General features: G+C 39.6%; 1 protein-coding gene across 3 annotated transcripts in view; it reads left to right on the top strand.

The window, feature by feature from the left end:
* FCHSD2 (FCH and double SH3 domains 2) overlaps positions 1 to 16,138 on the top strand; it is a 342,640-nt gene that overhangs the window by 242,208 nt on the left and 84,294 nt on the right. For all 3 annotated transcript variants that reach the window (XM_055282851.2, XM_063641345.1, XM_055282853.2), the window contains exon 9: positions 10,072 to 10,194. In XM_055282851.2, coding sequence (XP_055138826.1) covers positions 10,072 to 10,194 — 123 coding nt within the window. The remainder of the gene's footprint in view (positions 1 to 10,071; positions 10,195 to 16,138) is intronic.

Raw genomic sequence — 16,138 nt, 5'->3', positions numbered from 1 at the left:
GTTGAACCAGCCTTGCATCCCAGGGATGAAGCCCACTTGATCATGGTGTATAAGCTTTTTGATGTGCTGCTGGATTCGGTTTGCCAGTATTTTATTGAGGATTTTTGCATCAATGTTCATCAAGGATATTGGTCTGAAATTCTCTTTTTTGGTTATGTCTCTGCCAGGCTTTGGTATCAGGACGATGCTGGCCTCATAGAATGTGTTAGGGAGGATTCCCTCTTTTTGTATCGATTGGAATAGTTTCAGAAGGAATGGTACCAGTTCCTCCTTGTACTTCTGGTAGAATTCAGCTGTGAATCCATCAGGTCCTGGACTCTTTTTGGTTGGTAAGCTATTGATTATTGCCACAATTTCAGAGCTTGTTATTGGTCTATTCAGAGATTCAACTTCTTCCTGGTTTAGTCTTGGGAGGGTGTATTTGTCGAGGAATTTATCCATTTCTTCTAGATTTTCTAGTTTATTTGCATAGAGGTGTTTGTAGTATTCTCTGATGGTAGATTGTATTTCTGTGGGATCGGTGGTGATATCCCCTTTATCAGTTTTTATTGCATCTATTTGATTCTTCTCTCTTCTTCTTTATTAGTCTTGCTAGCGGTCTATCAATTTTGTTGATCTTTTCAAAAAACCAGCTCCTGGATTCATTAATTTTTTGAAGGGTTTTTTGTGTCTCTATTTCCTTCAGTTCTGCTCTGATTTTAGTTATTTCTAGCCTTCTGCTAGCTTTTGAATGTGTTTGCTCTTGCTTTTCTAGTTCCTTTAATTGTGATGTTAGGGTGTCAATTTTGGATCTTTCCTGCTTTCTCTTGTGGGCATTTAGTGCTATAAATTTCCCTCTACACACTGCTTTGAATGTGCCCCAGAGATTCTGGTATGTTGTGTCTTTGTTCTCGTTGGTTTCAAAGAACATCTTTATTTCTGCCTTCATTTCATTATGTACCCAATAGTCATTGGAGCAGGTTGTTCAGTTTCCATGTAGTTGAGCGGTTTTGAGTGAGTTTCTTAATCCTGGGTTCTAGTTTGATTGCACTGTGGTCTGAGAGACAGTTTGTTATAATTTCTGTTCTTTTACATTTGCTGAGGAGAGCTTTACTTCCAACTATGTGGTCAGTTTTGGAATAGGTGTGGTGTGGTGCTGAAAAAAATGTATATTCTGTTGATTTGGGGTGGAGAGTTCTGTAGATGTCTATTAGGTCCACTTTGTGCATAGCTGAGTTCAATTCCTGGATATCCTTGTTAACTTTCTGTCTCGTTGATCTGTCTAATGTTGACAGTGGGGTGTTAAAATCTCCCATTATTATTGTGTGGGAGTTTAAGTCCCTTTGTAGGTCACTCAGGACTTGCTTTATGAATCTGGGTGCTCCTGTGTTGGGTGCATATATATTTAGGATAGTTAGCTCTCCTTGTTGAATTGATCCCTTTACCATTATGTAATGGCCTTCTTTGTCTCTTTTGATCTTTGTTGGTTTAAAGTCTATTTTATCAGAGACTAGGATTGCAACCCCTGCCTTTTTTCATTTTCCATTTGCTTGGTAGATCTTCCTCCAACCCTTTATTTTGAGTCTATGTGTGTCTCTGCACGTGAGATGGGTTTCCTGAATACAGCACACTGATGGGTCTTGACTCCTTATCCAGTTTGCCAGTCTGTGTCTTTTAATTGGAGCATTTAGCCCATTTACATTTAAAGTTAATATTGTTATGTGTGAATGTGGTCCTGTCATTATGATGTTAGCTGGTTGTTTTGCTCGTTAGTTAATGCAGTTTCTTCCTAGCCTTGATGGTCTTTACAATTTGGCATGTTTTTGCAGGGGCTGGTACCGGTTGTTCCTGTCCATGTTTAGTGCTTCCTTCAGGAGCTCTTTTAGGGCAGGCCTGGTGGTGACAAAATCACTCAGCATTTGCTGGTCTGTAAAGTATTTTATTTCTCCTTCACTTATGAAGCTTAGTTTGGCTGGATATGAAATTCTGGGTTGAAAATTCTTTTCTTTAAGAATGTTGAATATCGGCCCCCACTCTCTTCTGGCTTGTAGAGTTTCTGCCGAGAGATCAGCTGTTAGTCTGATGGGCTTCCCTTCATGGGTAACCCGACCTTTCTCTCTGGCTGCCCTTAACGTTTTTTCCTTCATTTCAACTTTGGTGAATCTGACAATTACGTGTCTTGGAGTTGCTCTTCTCGAGGAGTATCTTTGTGGCGTTCTCTGTATTTCCTGAATCTGAATGTTGGCCTGCCTTGCTAGATTGGGGAAGTTCTCCTGGAGAATATCTTGCAGAGTGTTTTCCAACGGGGTTCCATTCTCCCTGTCATTTTCAGGTACACCAACCAGACGTAAGTTTGGTGTTTTCACATAGTCCCAAATTTCTTGGAGGCTTTGTTCATTTCTTTTTATTCTTTTTTCTCTAATCTTCCCTTCTCACTTCATTTCATTCATTTCATCTTCCATCAGCGATACCCTTTCTTCCAGTTGATCGCATCTGCTACTGAGGCTTCTGCAGTCTTGGCGTAGTTCTCGATACTTGGCTTTCAGCTCCATCAGCTCCTTTAAGCCCTTCTCTCCATTGGTTATTCTAGTTATCCATTCGTCTAATTTTTTTTCAAAGTTTTTAACTTCTTTGCTATTGTTTTGAATTTCCTCCCATAGCTCGGAGTAATTTGATCGTCTGAAGCCTTCTTCTCTTAACTCGTCAAAGTCATCCTCCGTCCAGCTTTGTTCCGTTGCTGGTGAGGAACTGTGTTCCTTTGGAGGAGGAGAGGTGCTCTGATTTTTAGTTTCCGGTTTTTCTGCTCTGTTTTTTCCCCATTTTTGTGGTTTTATCTACTTTTGGTCTTTGATGATGGTGATGTACAGATGGGTTTTTGGTGTGGATGTCTTTTCTGTTTGTTAGTTTTCCTTCTACCAGACAGGACCCTCAGCTGCAGGTCTGTTGGAGTTTGCTAGAGGTCTACTCCAGACCTTGTTTGGCTGGGTGTCAGCAGCGGTGGCTGCAGAACAGCGGATTTTCGTGAGACCAGAAATTCAGCTGTCTGATAGTTCCTCTGGAAGTTTTGTCTCAGAGGAGTTCCTGGCCAAGTGAGGTGTCAGTCTGTCCCTACTGGGGGGTGCCTCCCAGTTAGGCTGCTCGGGGGTCAGGGACCCACTTTAGGAGGCAGTCTGTCCGTTCTCAGATCTCCAGCTGCATGCTGGGAGAACCACTACTCTCTTCAAAGCTGTCAGTCAGACAGAGACATTTAAGTCTGCAGAGGTTCCTGCTGAATTTTTGTTTGTCTGTGCCCCGCCCCCAGAGGTGGAGCCTACAGAGGCAGGCAGGCAGGCCTCCTTGAGCTGTGGTGGGCTCCACCCAGTTCGAGCTTCCTGGCTGCTTTGTTTACCTAAGCAAGCCTGGGCAATGGTGGGCGCCCCTCCCCCAGCCTCGATGCCACCTTGCAGTTTGATCTCAGACTGCTGTGCTAGCAGTCAGTGAGACTCCGTGAGCATAGGACCCTCTGAGCCAGGTGCCGGACACAATCTCCTGGTGTGCCATTTTCCAGGCCCGTTGGAAAAGCGCAGTATTAGGGTGGGACTGACCCGATTTTCCAGGTGCCATCTGTTACCCCTTTCTCTGACTAGGAAAGGGAACTCCCTGACCCCTTGCGCTTCCCGAGTGAGGCAATGCCTTGCCCTGCTTTGACTCACGCACAGTGCGCTGCAACAACTGTCCTGCACCCACTGTTTGGCACTCCCTAGTGAGATGAACCCGGTACCTCAAACGGAAATGCAGAAATCACCCGTCTTCTGTGTCGTTCAGGCTGGGAGCTGTAGACCGGAGCTGTTCCTATTCGGCCATCTTGGCTCCACACCCCTCATTATCCAGCTTTAACCATTATCAATATGTGGCCAATGCATTGATGATTTTAAAGCAAGGCAAGAAAGACTTAACATTGTACCACATCCTTTACCTTATTTAATCTTCACTATGTCCTATTGAGTATGTGGTACTCCCACTTTCCCTAATTATAAATGAGAAAACCATCAACATGATAAAGTAAGTAAAAGCTCTGGGATTCTAACCCACATCCAACTGATTTCAGAACTCAAGCTCGTTCCTGTCTCACATCTGAAGTAGAGCATGATTCCCGGTTGAAAACAGCTGCTGATCCATCTACAATAACAGTACCTATTGGTGCTCTTGACCCTATTCGGGATGGTAGGCTTCTCTGCCTGTAGCTACTCTCCTTCCAGAGGGTCACCAGAATCTAAGTCCACATAAATGCTCAACCTACTCAGCTAAAGTAACTGTGCAGTCCAGTAGTTTTCAAAGTATGGTCCCAGGCCAGTGGCAAGTTGTTAGAAAATGCAGACTCTTAGGGCCCGTCTTCAGCCTGCTGAATCAGAGACTCTGGGTGGGGCCCAGCAATTTGTGTTACTGTTTTTTTAAGCAGACTTTATTATTTAGAGCAGTTTTAGTTCCACAGCAAAATTGAACAGAAGGTACAGAGATTTCCCTTACACTCACTTCCCCTATATACAATTCCTCCCACTATCAACATCCCCCATCAGAGTGGCACATTTGTTGCAATTGATGAATCTACACTGACACCCTCATCATCACCCCAAATTCATAGTTTACATTAGGGTTCATTCTTTGTATTGTACATTCTCAGTTTAGACAAATGTATAATGATATGTATCCACCACTGTAGTATCATACAGAATAGCCTCACTGCCCTGAAACAATCTGTTTTTATAAGCTCTGCAGTGATTCTCAGGCATACTTAAAGTTGAGAACATCTGGTTTAGTTAGACCTTAGAAAAGGGAAGGCAGCTCGTATCTGAAGGATCTTCCTTACCCTTAAAGGCTTACAGGGTTTTTTGCCTACCCAGAAAAGAAGAGAGGGCAGGACTGAAATACATTTGTTTTGTGCTTGTGAACTGTTAAGACAGTAAAAACTAGGACTTATTACTATGAAGTAGGGATGTGCCTTTTTAAAAAGAATGGTTCAAATCCCTGTTGGAAGTAAATCCTTTTCATGTAAGTAGTTAGGTACTACTAGTGCACCAAGTTGCCATTTTTTTAACTCTTTTATGTTAAATAATGCACATCTGTATAATTCTGGTTGACATTCTTCCAACTTAAGTGAAGAAAGATGCTTCTACATCTAAATTCAAAACTATCAACAAAAGTTCAGTATTTCTAATCAACCTCCTTTTGTTACGGGATCTCTGGGGTGCCAGTTTTTCTGCCTAGAAACCTCTGTGGCCATGGTGCCTTTGCCCGAGTTCTTGTCCTGTGTCCTGGAAGTATGTGGTAGGCAGACAAGTGAAGGGTAAAGAAGAGTTTTATTTACTGTTAAAACAGCTCAGAGGAGTGTGTAGCTCCTCTCTGTAGGCATATTGTCCCTTGGAGTGTTCAGCTCTCAGCAGAGAGGAGGCCCTGGAGAGGGTGGCTTTTGTCCACAGGCAAGTCATTGGGATGTCTCTGCAGGTCTCTGAAGCTACCCTCTCTGCTGGCAAGTTGTCTCTGCAGTTCTCAATGGCGAGAGTACTCCTCTCTGCCGCTGGCCATCCCATTGTCTCCAGCTATTAGCAGAGAGAATACTCCTCTCTGCGAATGGTCATTCCATCCTCTCTCTGCCCTCTTCCTCCTCTGGCCATCCTCTGCCCTGCTCTGGCTGAGCCCAGGGCTTTTGTGGACCTCAGAATGGAAGAAGTGTGTGCGGATTGGTCTATGGGCAGCCATGGGAAGGCCCAGAAGAGGCACCACCAGTCCCCACTCTGGTCTGCTGGACTGGCAGTCCAGCCCCCACTCTTCAGGCCCTCCCTGGCCTGAAGGTGGGGCCTTAGTGGGAACCCACCCTCTTCTGCCCAGGACTCTGCCTCTCGTTGCTATTCAAGGCCCTGGGGCTCAGCCCCAACCCCGCTAATCAGAGTGGGCTCCAGGAGAAGAGAGAGGCCAAGCAGCGGGAACAGATATCCCCAAGCCAGCAGGGACAGGGGCAGGGGGCCCATCCAGGCCCTCCCCCAGGAGCACAGGGAAGCTCGGATCCACAGCTGCAGTTTGGGCAGCTGTAGCCCCTCCTAGGAGGGTGGGGCTCCTGCCTGCTCTGTAGACCAGGAGGCCAGGGTCTGCAGGTGCAGTTTGAGTGACTGCAGTGGTACTTGGGGAGCTCCCGTCCCAACTCAGAAGGGGCAGGGCTCTGGAGCCACTGGCTCCATGGAGTGTGCAACCCCAGCAATGTTTCCCTGCTCTAGCCAGCATGATGGCAGCAGCCACTGCCATCCCTTTGGTAAGGCTGTGGCAGCCATTTCGAAATCGTGTCTACTGGTGGACCCTGGGATACATGCGTCAGTTATTATCTCATGATGAGATAATATGTGCTTTATTGTTGAAGTGAAATATACTGTAGCAACAAATTACTTCTTGAATGTCTTTATAAAGTGTTTAGAAATGTATTTGTTTGTTTGTTTATTTTAAAGATAGGGTCTCACTCTGTTGCCCAGGCTGGGGTGCAGTGGCACGATCATAGATCACTGCAGATTCAAACTCCTGGGCTCAGTCTTCCTACCTCAGCCTCCCAAGTAGCTGAGATCATAGGCACAAGTCACTGTACCCAGCTAGAATATTTAAAGTAGGATTTAAGAAGCTGAGTGAATGTATGATTCCTGATTTGTGATATACTTCTATCAAAATTAAAAGTACAATGCCTTTAGTGAGAAATATCTATAATCAGAAATGATCCTGGTTATAGTAAGATCAAAAACAGAAGTACCAGCAGAACTTTGATTTTCTTTTTTTCAACTTTTCTCCTCCCTCTCACTCGCACCCATACAGCTAGCACAGAGCCCAGGCACAGTGGGTACTGTTTATATTGTACTGAGATAATAGAAACTGTGTCGGTATTTGGTTCACCTTAAAATCCATGCCTTATTTTTTTTTTGAGCTCATGATGCCTGTGTTACCATTTGCTGAACTCAAAATACTCCATTGGTTTCCTGCCAAAACGTAATCATGTTATGATTGTCCACCAAGACCATTTCTAAGGTAGAAACCTTACATCAGAAGATGTTATATGTTTCTTTTTCTAAACAAGTTCAGGAAAAGTATATCCTGATACAGGAAATTTATTCAGACTTAACACCAGTAGTATCTCTGGTGATGTTACATAATTACATGGAAATCATAGTAAAAATATTTGCTGTGCCTAAATTTGAAGTGCTCAATGGTGTCATCTAGTGGTGTAAACACTATAGAAGGTGCAGCTTTATTACTCAGTGCTCTGGGGACAGAATTTAATAATTAAAAAAAAAATTATAGTAAAAGTTTGATGGAACAGCCAAACATAAGATACAATGGAAGACTTCCATTGAGGATTCTTAGATATAGTACCAACACAGAAGCAACAAAAGAAATATAGCTGGGTGGGGTGTGGTGGCTCATGTCTGTAATCCCAGCACTTTGGGAGGCCAAGGTGGGTGGATCACGAGGTCAGGAGATCGAGACCATCCTGGTTAACACGGTGAAACCCTGTCTCTACTGAAAATACAAAAAAAAAAAAAAAAAATTAGCCGGGTGTGGTGGCGGGCACCTGTAGTCCCAGCTATTCGGGAGACTGCGGCAGGAGAATGGCGTGAACCTGGGAGGCAGAGCTTGCAGTGAGCCGAGATCACGCCACTGCACTCCAGCCTGGGCAATAGAGCAAGACTCTGTCTCAAAAAAAAAAAAAAAGAAAGAAAAATAGCTAAGTTAGACTGCATCAAAATTTAAAACTTGTAAGCCAGATGCAGTGGTGAGTGCCTGTGGTCCCAGCTATTTGGGAGGCTGAGACAGGCGGATTACTGGAGCCCAGAAGTTTGAGTCCAGCCTGGGAAACATGACAAGACCTTATCTCTTTTTTTAAAAAAGTAAAACTTTTGTGGATCAAAAGAAACTTTCAAGAAAGTGAAAAGACAGCCCACAAAATGGGAGAAAATATTCGCAAATCATACATGTTGTAAAAAATCTAGTATCCAGAATATATAAAGGATTCTTGCAACCCAACAACAAAAAGACAACCTTATTTCTTTGTTTGTTTATTTGTTTGTTTGTTTGTTTATTTTCTGAGACTGAGTCTTGCTCTGTCACCCAGAGCTGTATTTCAATAGCACAAACTCGGCTCACTGCAACCTTCACCTCCCGGGTACAAGCAGTTCTCCTGCCTCAGCCTCCCAAGTAGCTGGGATTACAGGCACATGCCACTACACCAGCTGATTTTTGTATTTTTAGTAGAGATGGGGTTTCACCATTTTGGCCAGGCTGGTCTTGAACTCCTGATCTTGTGTTCCGCCCACCTCGGCCTCTCAAAGTGCTGGGATTACAGGCGTGACCCACCGCACCCAGCCTGACAACCTAATTTAAAAATGAGTTAAGGACTTGAATAGGCTTTTCACCAAAGAAGATATACAAATGGCCAATAAGCACATGAAAAGTTGGTCAACATAGTTAGTCATTAGAGAAATGCAAATCAAAACTACAAAAATATACCATTCCTAATCACTAATATGGCTTTCATAATTAAAAAAAAATACCAAAATACAAAAGAATAAGTGTTGGCAAGGGTGTGGAGAATTTGAACCCTCATACATTGCTAGTAGAAAGGTAAAATGTTGCAGTCACTGGAAAACAGTTTGACAGTTCCTCAAAATTAAACATAGAGTTATCATATGACCCAGCAATTCCATTCCTGGGTATATTCCCAAGAGAAATGGAAACAGGTGCTCAAACAAAACCTTGTACACAAATGTTCATGGCAGCATTATTTATTTATTTATTTATTTATTTAACTTTGCAGCATTATTTATAATAGTCAAAAAATGGGGAAAAGGCAAATTTATATCACCTGATTAATAAACAAAATGTGGTACAACTGAATATTATTAAGCTGTAAAAAGGAATGAAGTACTGATAAATCAACAAACCTTGAAAATACTATGCTGAGCAACAGAAGCCAGGCACCAAAAGTCATATATTATATGATTTGATTTATATGAAATATCCAGAGGAGGCAAATCCATAGAGGTAGAAAGCAGACTAGTGGTTGCCAGGGGCTGGAGGAAGGAAGGGATGGAGAATGACCACTTAACAGGTACAGTGTTTTTGGAGAAGTGGTGGAAATGTTCTGGAATTAGATAATGGAAATTGTTAAACAACTTTGTCAGTGTACTAAAAGCCACTGAGTTGTACACTTTACAATTATTAAAATGGTGACTTATATTGGGTGAATTTTACCTCAATTTTTACCTCTACCGATTGGCAAGACTTCAGAACCTTGATTATTATTAATTATTATTATATTTTTCCATAGTTATTGCTAGTGTATATGTCATATGTATATTCTGTTTTTTTAAACTAAAATTATTTGATACATACTTTTCATCTCTACAGTTTCCACAGCTTTTATTTTGGTGACAGTACACATCATAGCTTAATCATTCCTCAAATGTTCAGTGATTTTCTCTCCTTTTTTTTTATTTCAAAGATTCCTGTTACAAATGTTTAAGGAAATAAGAATGTTTCCAGCCCTTCATAGATATTACACTGGGTTTTCTTCCCCAAAGCAGTATCTCTGAGTCACTTTTCTTTTTTTAATATTTCTATTGTGTTTTTTTTGTCACTGCTGTTTAGTAAATATACATATACCAATGTATAATCCTACCAATATGGATTGGGGGAAAATGGAGGAGATTATTATAGAGTGTCTACTCTTTTCCAGGCACTGCACCTGCATCCTTTCGCATTTATTATTTCACTTAACTCCTACACCTAACCAGATGAGCAAAGATCAGAACCCACGCATTTTGTCTCTAAGTTGTGTCCTGTTTTCCCACAGCTTTACCAATATTGGATCTTACCTCTTTTAGTTCCTGTTTATTAGAGAGATTCAACATTTTCTCAAGTGATTGTTAACTGTTCATATTTACTTACAATCTGTATCTTTTGTCCATTTATTATTAATAATAAATTTTAAACTGAACATACCTACTTTTCTGTTAGGCAGAAGATATCATATGTCAAGGCTTTACTGTAATTTTTTTTTCTTTATTTCCTCCTCTATTTCAGGCTCTTGATGGGAATGTGTATGATCATCTCAAGGATTATTTAATAGCCTTCAGCCGGACTGAGCTAGAAACATGCCAAGCTGTCCAGAACACATTCCAGTTTTTATTAGAAAACTCCAGCAAGGTAAGTTACCTTTAGTGCAACGTGTAGTGTTATCCAACTTAGAAGCTAAAGTATTTCTGCATACAAAGAAAATGAAGGTACCAGTGATAGTAGAAGAACGCATTAATGGACAAATTTCCTGGTAACAGCATTCCTTCTAACAAAGTTGGAGGAGATTCTGTTCTCCTTGTTGATGAGCTGAAGATGGCACCAAGGGCAAAAAGAGAGGTGCTGATACAAGGTAGCTTAGAACGTTGGCCCATTGCCATGTGCATTGCCTTTGAGAAGGGTTTAAACAGTTTTATATTCTACTCAAAGTTTAAATGCACTCTGCTCACATGGGGGAAACAACAGGTCATGTGTCAGTACAAAGAGTATTAAAAGAGCACAAGGGGAAAAGGAGCGTTTTATAATTGATATAAAAACAACAGTGTCTTGGGGTTTTTTTCAAATTAAGCCCTACTATCTATATGCTGTCATTCTTTGATAGCAGTCTTTTCATTTAAAAGTGTTGAGATCCATCGGATTTGCTGACATGTCACATTGTATGCAGAGAAAATAAATGTAATGACTTTTCTTCAAGATTTGATAGATTAAAATGTTTTGCAGTCGTGAAACTATCCTTTGGAAGATAAATTGTTACTGTGGTTAGTAAATGTTTTTTATCTGATAAATTAAATGTACAATAAATGTTTCCTGACCAAAGGAATGCATTTTTAAAAAATATGCATTTCATAACTGCTACTTTAAAAGATCCAGTTCAATTCTTTTTTTTTTTTTTTGTCAGGAAGAGTGAGAACTGGCTAATACTTTTAGGAGAGGGATCAGGATATCCATTTTCACATGACAGTGTCCAAAGACAGGAAAGAAAAGTACAGACTCTTCATTCTGAATGCCTCTTGTGTATATATTCTTGTTTTCACTGTACCAGAGCTCTCAATTCTGTGTTTAGAAAAGTGTTAAAAATGCTAGGTTGATACGGAAATACAAAAATCACTAGCCTGGTGCTTTGAAGTCCTGTCATATATCTGTTTTCCTGTATTGTCACCCCCCAAAATCTAAGAGAAAAGGAAAATGTAGTAAAACGTTAATTGAGGAATCTATATAGTATGTATATAAGTATTTACTGTATAATTTGTTTGATTTTAATGTATATATATTTGAATTTTTCAGAAAAGAATGTTGGGGGAAAAGTCTATGAAAAAAATCTTATCTTTGTTCCTTCTATGAAGTGGTTGATTTTTGACTAGTGAACAATTTTGTTGTTGTTGTTGTTGTTATTTTTAGTAGAGACAAGGTTTCAACATGTTGGTCAGGCTGGTCTTGAAGTCCTGGCCTCATGTGGTCCACCCGCCTTGCCTCCCAAAGTGCTGGGATTACAGGCATGAGCCACCATGCCCAGCTGTGATCAAATTTTTTATGTTTATTTGTCCATTTAGATTTTCTGTTTCTTTTTCAGTATATTTGGGTAACTTACATTTTCCTGGACAATTGTCCATTTCATTTATCAGATTTGATGTCATAAACTTGTTTGCTTCTAGAATTGTCTCTGTTTTTGTTTTTAATATTGTGTGTGCCCTCTGTCTTATTTTGACCAGACTTGCCAGCCTATTTTATTAATCTTTGCCAAGAACCAGATAAAATGACCTTTATTCTGCTTCTCAGTGTTGTTTCTATTTCCTTAATTTTTGCCTTTATATTCATTATTTCTACTTTCTTACAGTTTATGTTATTGTTCTTCCTCAAGCTTCTTTTTCTATTAAATCCTATATTTTCAGTCTTTCTTGTTTTTAAGTAAATTTGTTTAAAGCTTTAAAAAAAGTGTCTTTCTGCTTGAACTGCATTCTGTGATATGTAGGACTTTTGTTATTATTTCTATTTTTTTCTCCTTATTAACCCATGATTATTTAGAAATGAGTTTTGCAGTTTCCATTCAGTTGGAATATGTGGTAGGGCAACATTTTTATTTCTAATTTTATTATAAATTGTATTTTTAATCCAATGACGTTTATTCTAATTTTATCAGAGAGGTTATCTTCTAGCAAAATTCTTTGAAATGTTTTTTTCCAAGAATAAGTTGGACTGGATACACTACCTTTAGTTTATAAAACAGGAAACATTACAGTCGTAACAGACAGCTAATATTTTACACACACTTAACAATTTCTTAAGACTTTTAGCATGGGATATATCTTGAATCCCATGAGGTTGCCATTACCGTGTTCATTTTATATGGAGGGAATTGGACTCAGAAGTTTATGTGGCTTGGCCTGAGGTTACACACTCACACATAGTGCTTTCCATGATCTTCTACTATATTCTGTTTAGCTTGTATGATTTTAATAGAAAATGAATTAAGAATTTATGAACTAGTTTGAACACATAAAGAGATAAGCTTTCATTTTCTGCATTCACTCATATGAGTATCTCGCTCCCCAGAAATGAAGAATAAATGAGATGCTCTTACATTTAAATTGAAAGTGGTAGGAATAAAAATTTAATAAGAATAATGTAGTGCCCTTTTGTTCCAAGTACCAGAAGAGGCCTACAAGTTTTATGCCATGTGTTTTTCTGTTATGAAGAGCTTGTTATGCTGCTCTTGCTATGCTGCTGGAAGCAACCTAAAGGGAAGTTTGACACTTTTTAGATTTATTTTATTTTATATTATTATTACCTTGTTCAAAATATGACATATCCCCAAAGATATTTTGGTGGTAATTCATCCAACATACTGTAAATGTTAAAGTGCTTTCTATATCATTCATCCCCTAAATGGAAACAGATGGCCCTAGGAGCTTTTGTTAAACTTTAATTATTTATGAAGCTTGCTTTTCTTCTTAATATTTTATGAAATGCTTTGTATATGTAACTGAAGCAGATGTTGTCATAGGTATTTTCTCTGGGATAGTAACTCCAAAGATAGCTCTACTGGCCTTTATAATTTGTTTGTGTGTGCTTGCTTTTTGTCTCCATAAGGAAACGCCTACCAATTAATAACAAAGTTCATTTAAGAATTCAGAAAAATAAATTTAAAGAAAAGAATTCAGAAAATAACAATGTTATTCTACATTTATTTGAAAATTAAATTGTCTAGTGTTACTGTTCTTAATACCTTGAAGTCTAACCAAAAAAATTAGATAAAAGGAAGGAAAAAACTTGATGATCATTTCAATAGACAAAGAAAAAGATTTGACAAAATTCAGTACTTTTTTGTGATAAACATTCATCAAATTAGAATAGAAGGGAACTTACATAACATAATAGCATTTGTGAAAACTCCACAACCAATATCGTATTCAATAATGAAAGACTGAAAGCTTCCTCTGCTAATATCAGGAACAAACAAGGATACCCATTTTCACCACCGCTATTAATCATTGTACTGGAAGTCCTAGCCAGAGCAATTCAGTAAGAAAAAGAAATAAAAGGCATCCAAACTGAAAAAGAAGAATTAAAATTACCTCTCTTTGCAGATGACATGACTATATTTATAAACTCTCAGAGAACCCATTAAAAAAACTAATAGAGCTAATACATTTAGCAACATATAAGATAAAAACACAAAAATCTGTTGCATCTCTATATTCCATCAATGAATGACCCAAAAAGAAGGTTAAGAAAATAATTCCAACTACAATAATATTCAGAGAATAAACTGTCTAGGAATAAATTTAACCAAAGGAGTTAAAGGCCTGTACACTGAAAGCTATAAAACATTGCTGAAAGAAATAAAAGACATAAATAAATGCATATAATAAATGTTCATGGATTGGGAAATTTCATGTTGCTAATATTGTAATATTCCCCAAAGTGATCTACACATTCAATGTAGTCCCTATCAAAATTCCAATGGCCTTTTTTGCAGAAATGGAAAAGCCAGTCCTCAATTTTTTTTTTTTTTTTTTAATTTGAGACAAGGTCTCACTCTGTCACCCAGGCTAGAGTGCAGTGGAATGAGCTCAGCTCACTGCAACCTCCATCTCCCAGGTTCAAGCGATTCTCCTGCCTCAGCCTCCCAAGTAGCTAGAATTACAGGCATATGCCACCACGCCTGGCTAATTTGTTTGTATTTTTATTCAAGATGGGGTTTCGTCATGTTAGCCAGGCTGGTCTTGAACTCCTGACGTCAAATGATCCGCCTGCCTTGGCCTCCCAAAGTGCTGGGATTACAGGTGTGAGCCACTGCACCCGGCCCAGTCTTCGAATTAATATGGAACTACAAGGGACCATGAATAGTTTAAACAATATTGAAAAGAAAAAATAAAGTTGGAGGACTCACACTTCCCAATTTCATAACTTACTATAAAGTTACAGTAGTAAAGATAGCGTGGTATGGACATAAGTATAGACATATAGACCAATGAAGTAGAATTGAGAGTTCAGAAATAAACCCGAACATCTATGGTCAATTGATTTGCAACAAAGGTGCCATGACTATTCAATAGAGAAAGAATATTCTCTTCAGAAAAAGGTTTTGGGACAGCTGGGTAGCCACATGCAAAAGAATGAAGTTCAAGCCGGGCGTGGTGGCTCACGCCTGTAATCCCAACACTTTGAGAGGCCAAGATGGGTGGATCATGAGATCAGGAGTTCGAGACCAGCCTGGCCAATATGGTGAAACCCCATCTCTACTAAAAATACAAAAATTGGCTGGGCATGATGGTGGGCGCCTGTAGTCCCAGCTGCTTGGGAGGCTGAGGCAGGAGAATCGCTTGAACCCGAAAGGTGGAGGTTGCAGTGAGCTGAGATCGTACCACTGCACTCCAGCCTGGGCGACAGAGCAAGACTCCGCTTCAAAAAAAAAAAAAAAAAAAAGAATGAAGTTCAATGAAGTTGTGAACCCTTACCTCACAAAATTAACTCAAAATGGATCAATGATCTAACTTATAAGAGAAAACAGAGGTAGATCTTTATGACCTTGATTTGGCAGTGCATTCTCAGATTTGACATTGAAGCACAAGTAACAAAAGAAAACATAGATAATTAGACTGTATCAAATTAAAAGCTTTTGTGAATCAGAGGACATTATTAAGAATGTGAAATCAACCCTAATGATGAGAGAATATATTTGCACATCACATATCTGATAAAAATTTCATATTCAGAATATACAAAGAACTCTTACAACTCAACATCAGAGACAGCTCAATTTAAAAGTGAACAAAGGAGGCTGGGCACAGTGGCTCACACTTGTAATCCCAATACTTTGGAAGGCCAAGGTGGGGGGATTGCTTGAGCTAAGGAGTTCAAGAGCAGCCTAGGCAACATAGCAAGACCCTATCTCTACAAAAAAATTTTAAAAATTAGCCTGGCATGGTGGTGCATACCTGTTGTCCCAGCTACTCGGGAGGCCCAGGTGGGAGAATTACTTGAGCCCGGGAATTGGAGGTTGCAGCAGGCTGTGATCATGCTACTACTATACTCTAGCCTGGGCGACAGAGCAAGACCCTGTCTCTTTAAAAAAAAAAAAAAAAAAAAAAAAAAAGTTGTGTACCAAAAGGTCAATGAAATGAAAAGCTACTTTTTTTAAAAGATTAACAAAATTGATAAACCTTTTTTTCCCTTTAATTTTAATTTCAGGGGTACATGTGCAGGATGTGCAGATTACGTAGGTAAATTTGTGTCATGGAGGGTTTGGTACACATTATTTTATCACCCACGTATTAAGCCTAGTACCCATTAGTTATTTTTCCTGATTCTCTCCCTCCTCCCACCCTCCACCCTCTACCCTCTGGTAGGCCCCAGTGTGCGTTGTTCCCATGTGTTCTCGTAATTTAGCTCCCACTTATAAATGAGAACATGTGGTATTTGCTTTTCTGTTCCTACATTAGTTTGCTAAGGATAGTGGCCTCCAGCTCCATTCACGTTCCTGCAAAGGACGTGACCTCATTCTTTTTTATGGCTGCATAGTGTTCTGTGGTGTAAATGTACCACATTTTCTTTTCTTTTCTTTTCTTTTTGTTTT

The sequence above is a fragment of the Symphalangus syndactylus genome, chromosome 6 (assembly GCF_028878055.3).
Source record: "Symphalangus syndactylus isolate Jambi chromosome 6, NHGRI_mSymSyn1-v2.1_pri, whole genome shotgun sequence".
Taxonomy (NCBI): Eukaryota; Metazoa; Chordata; class Mammalia; order Primates; family Hylobatidae; genus Symphalangus; species Symphalangus syndactylus.
This window is presented reverse-complemented; position numbering and strand designations above follow the sequence as displayed.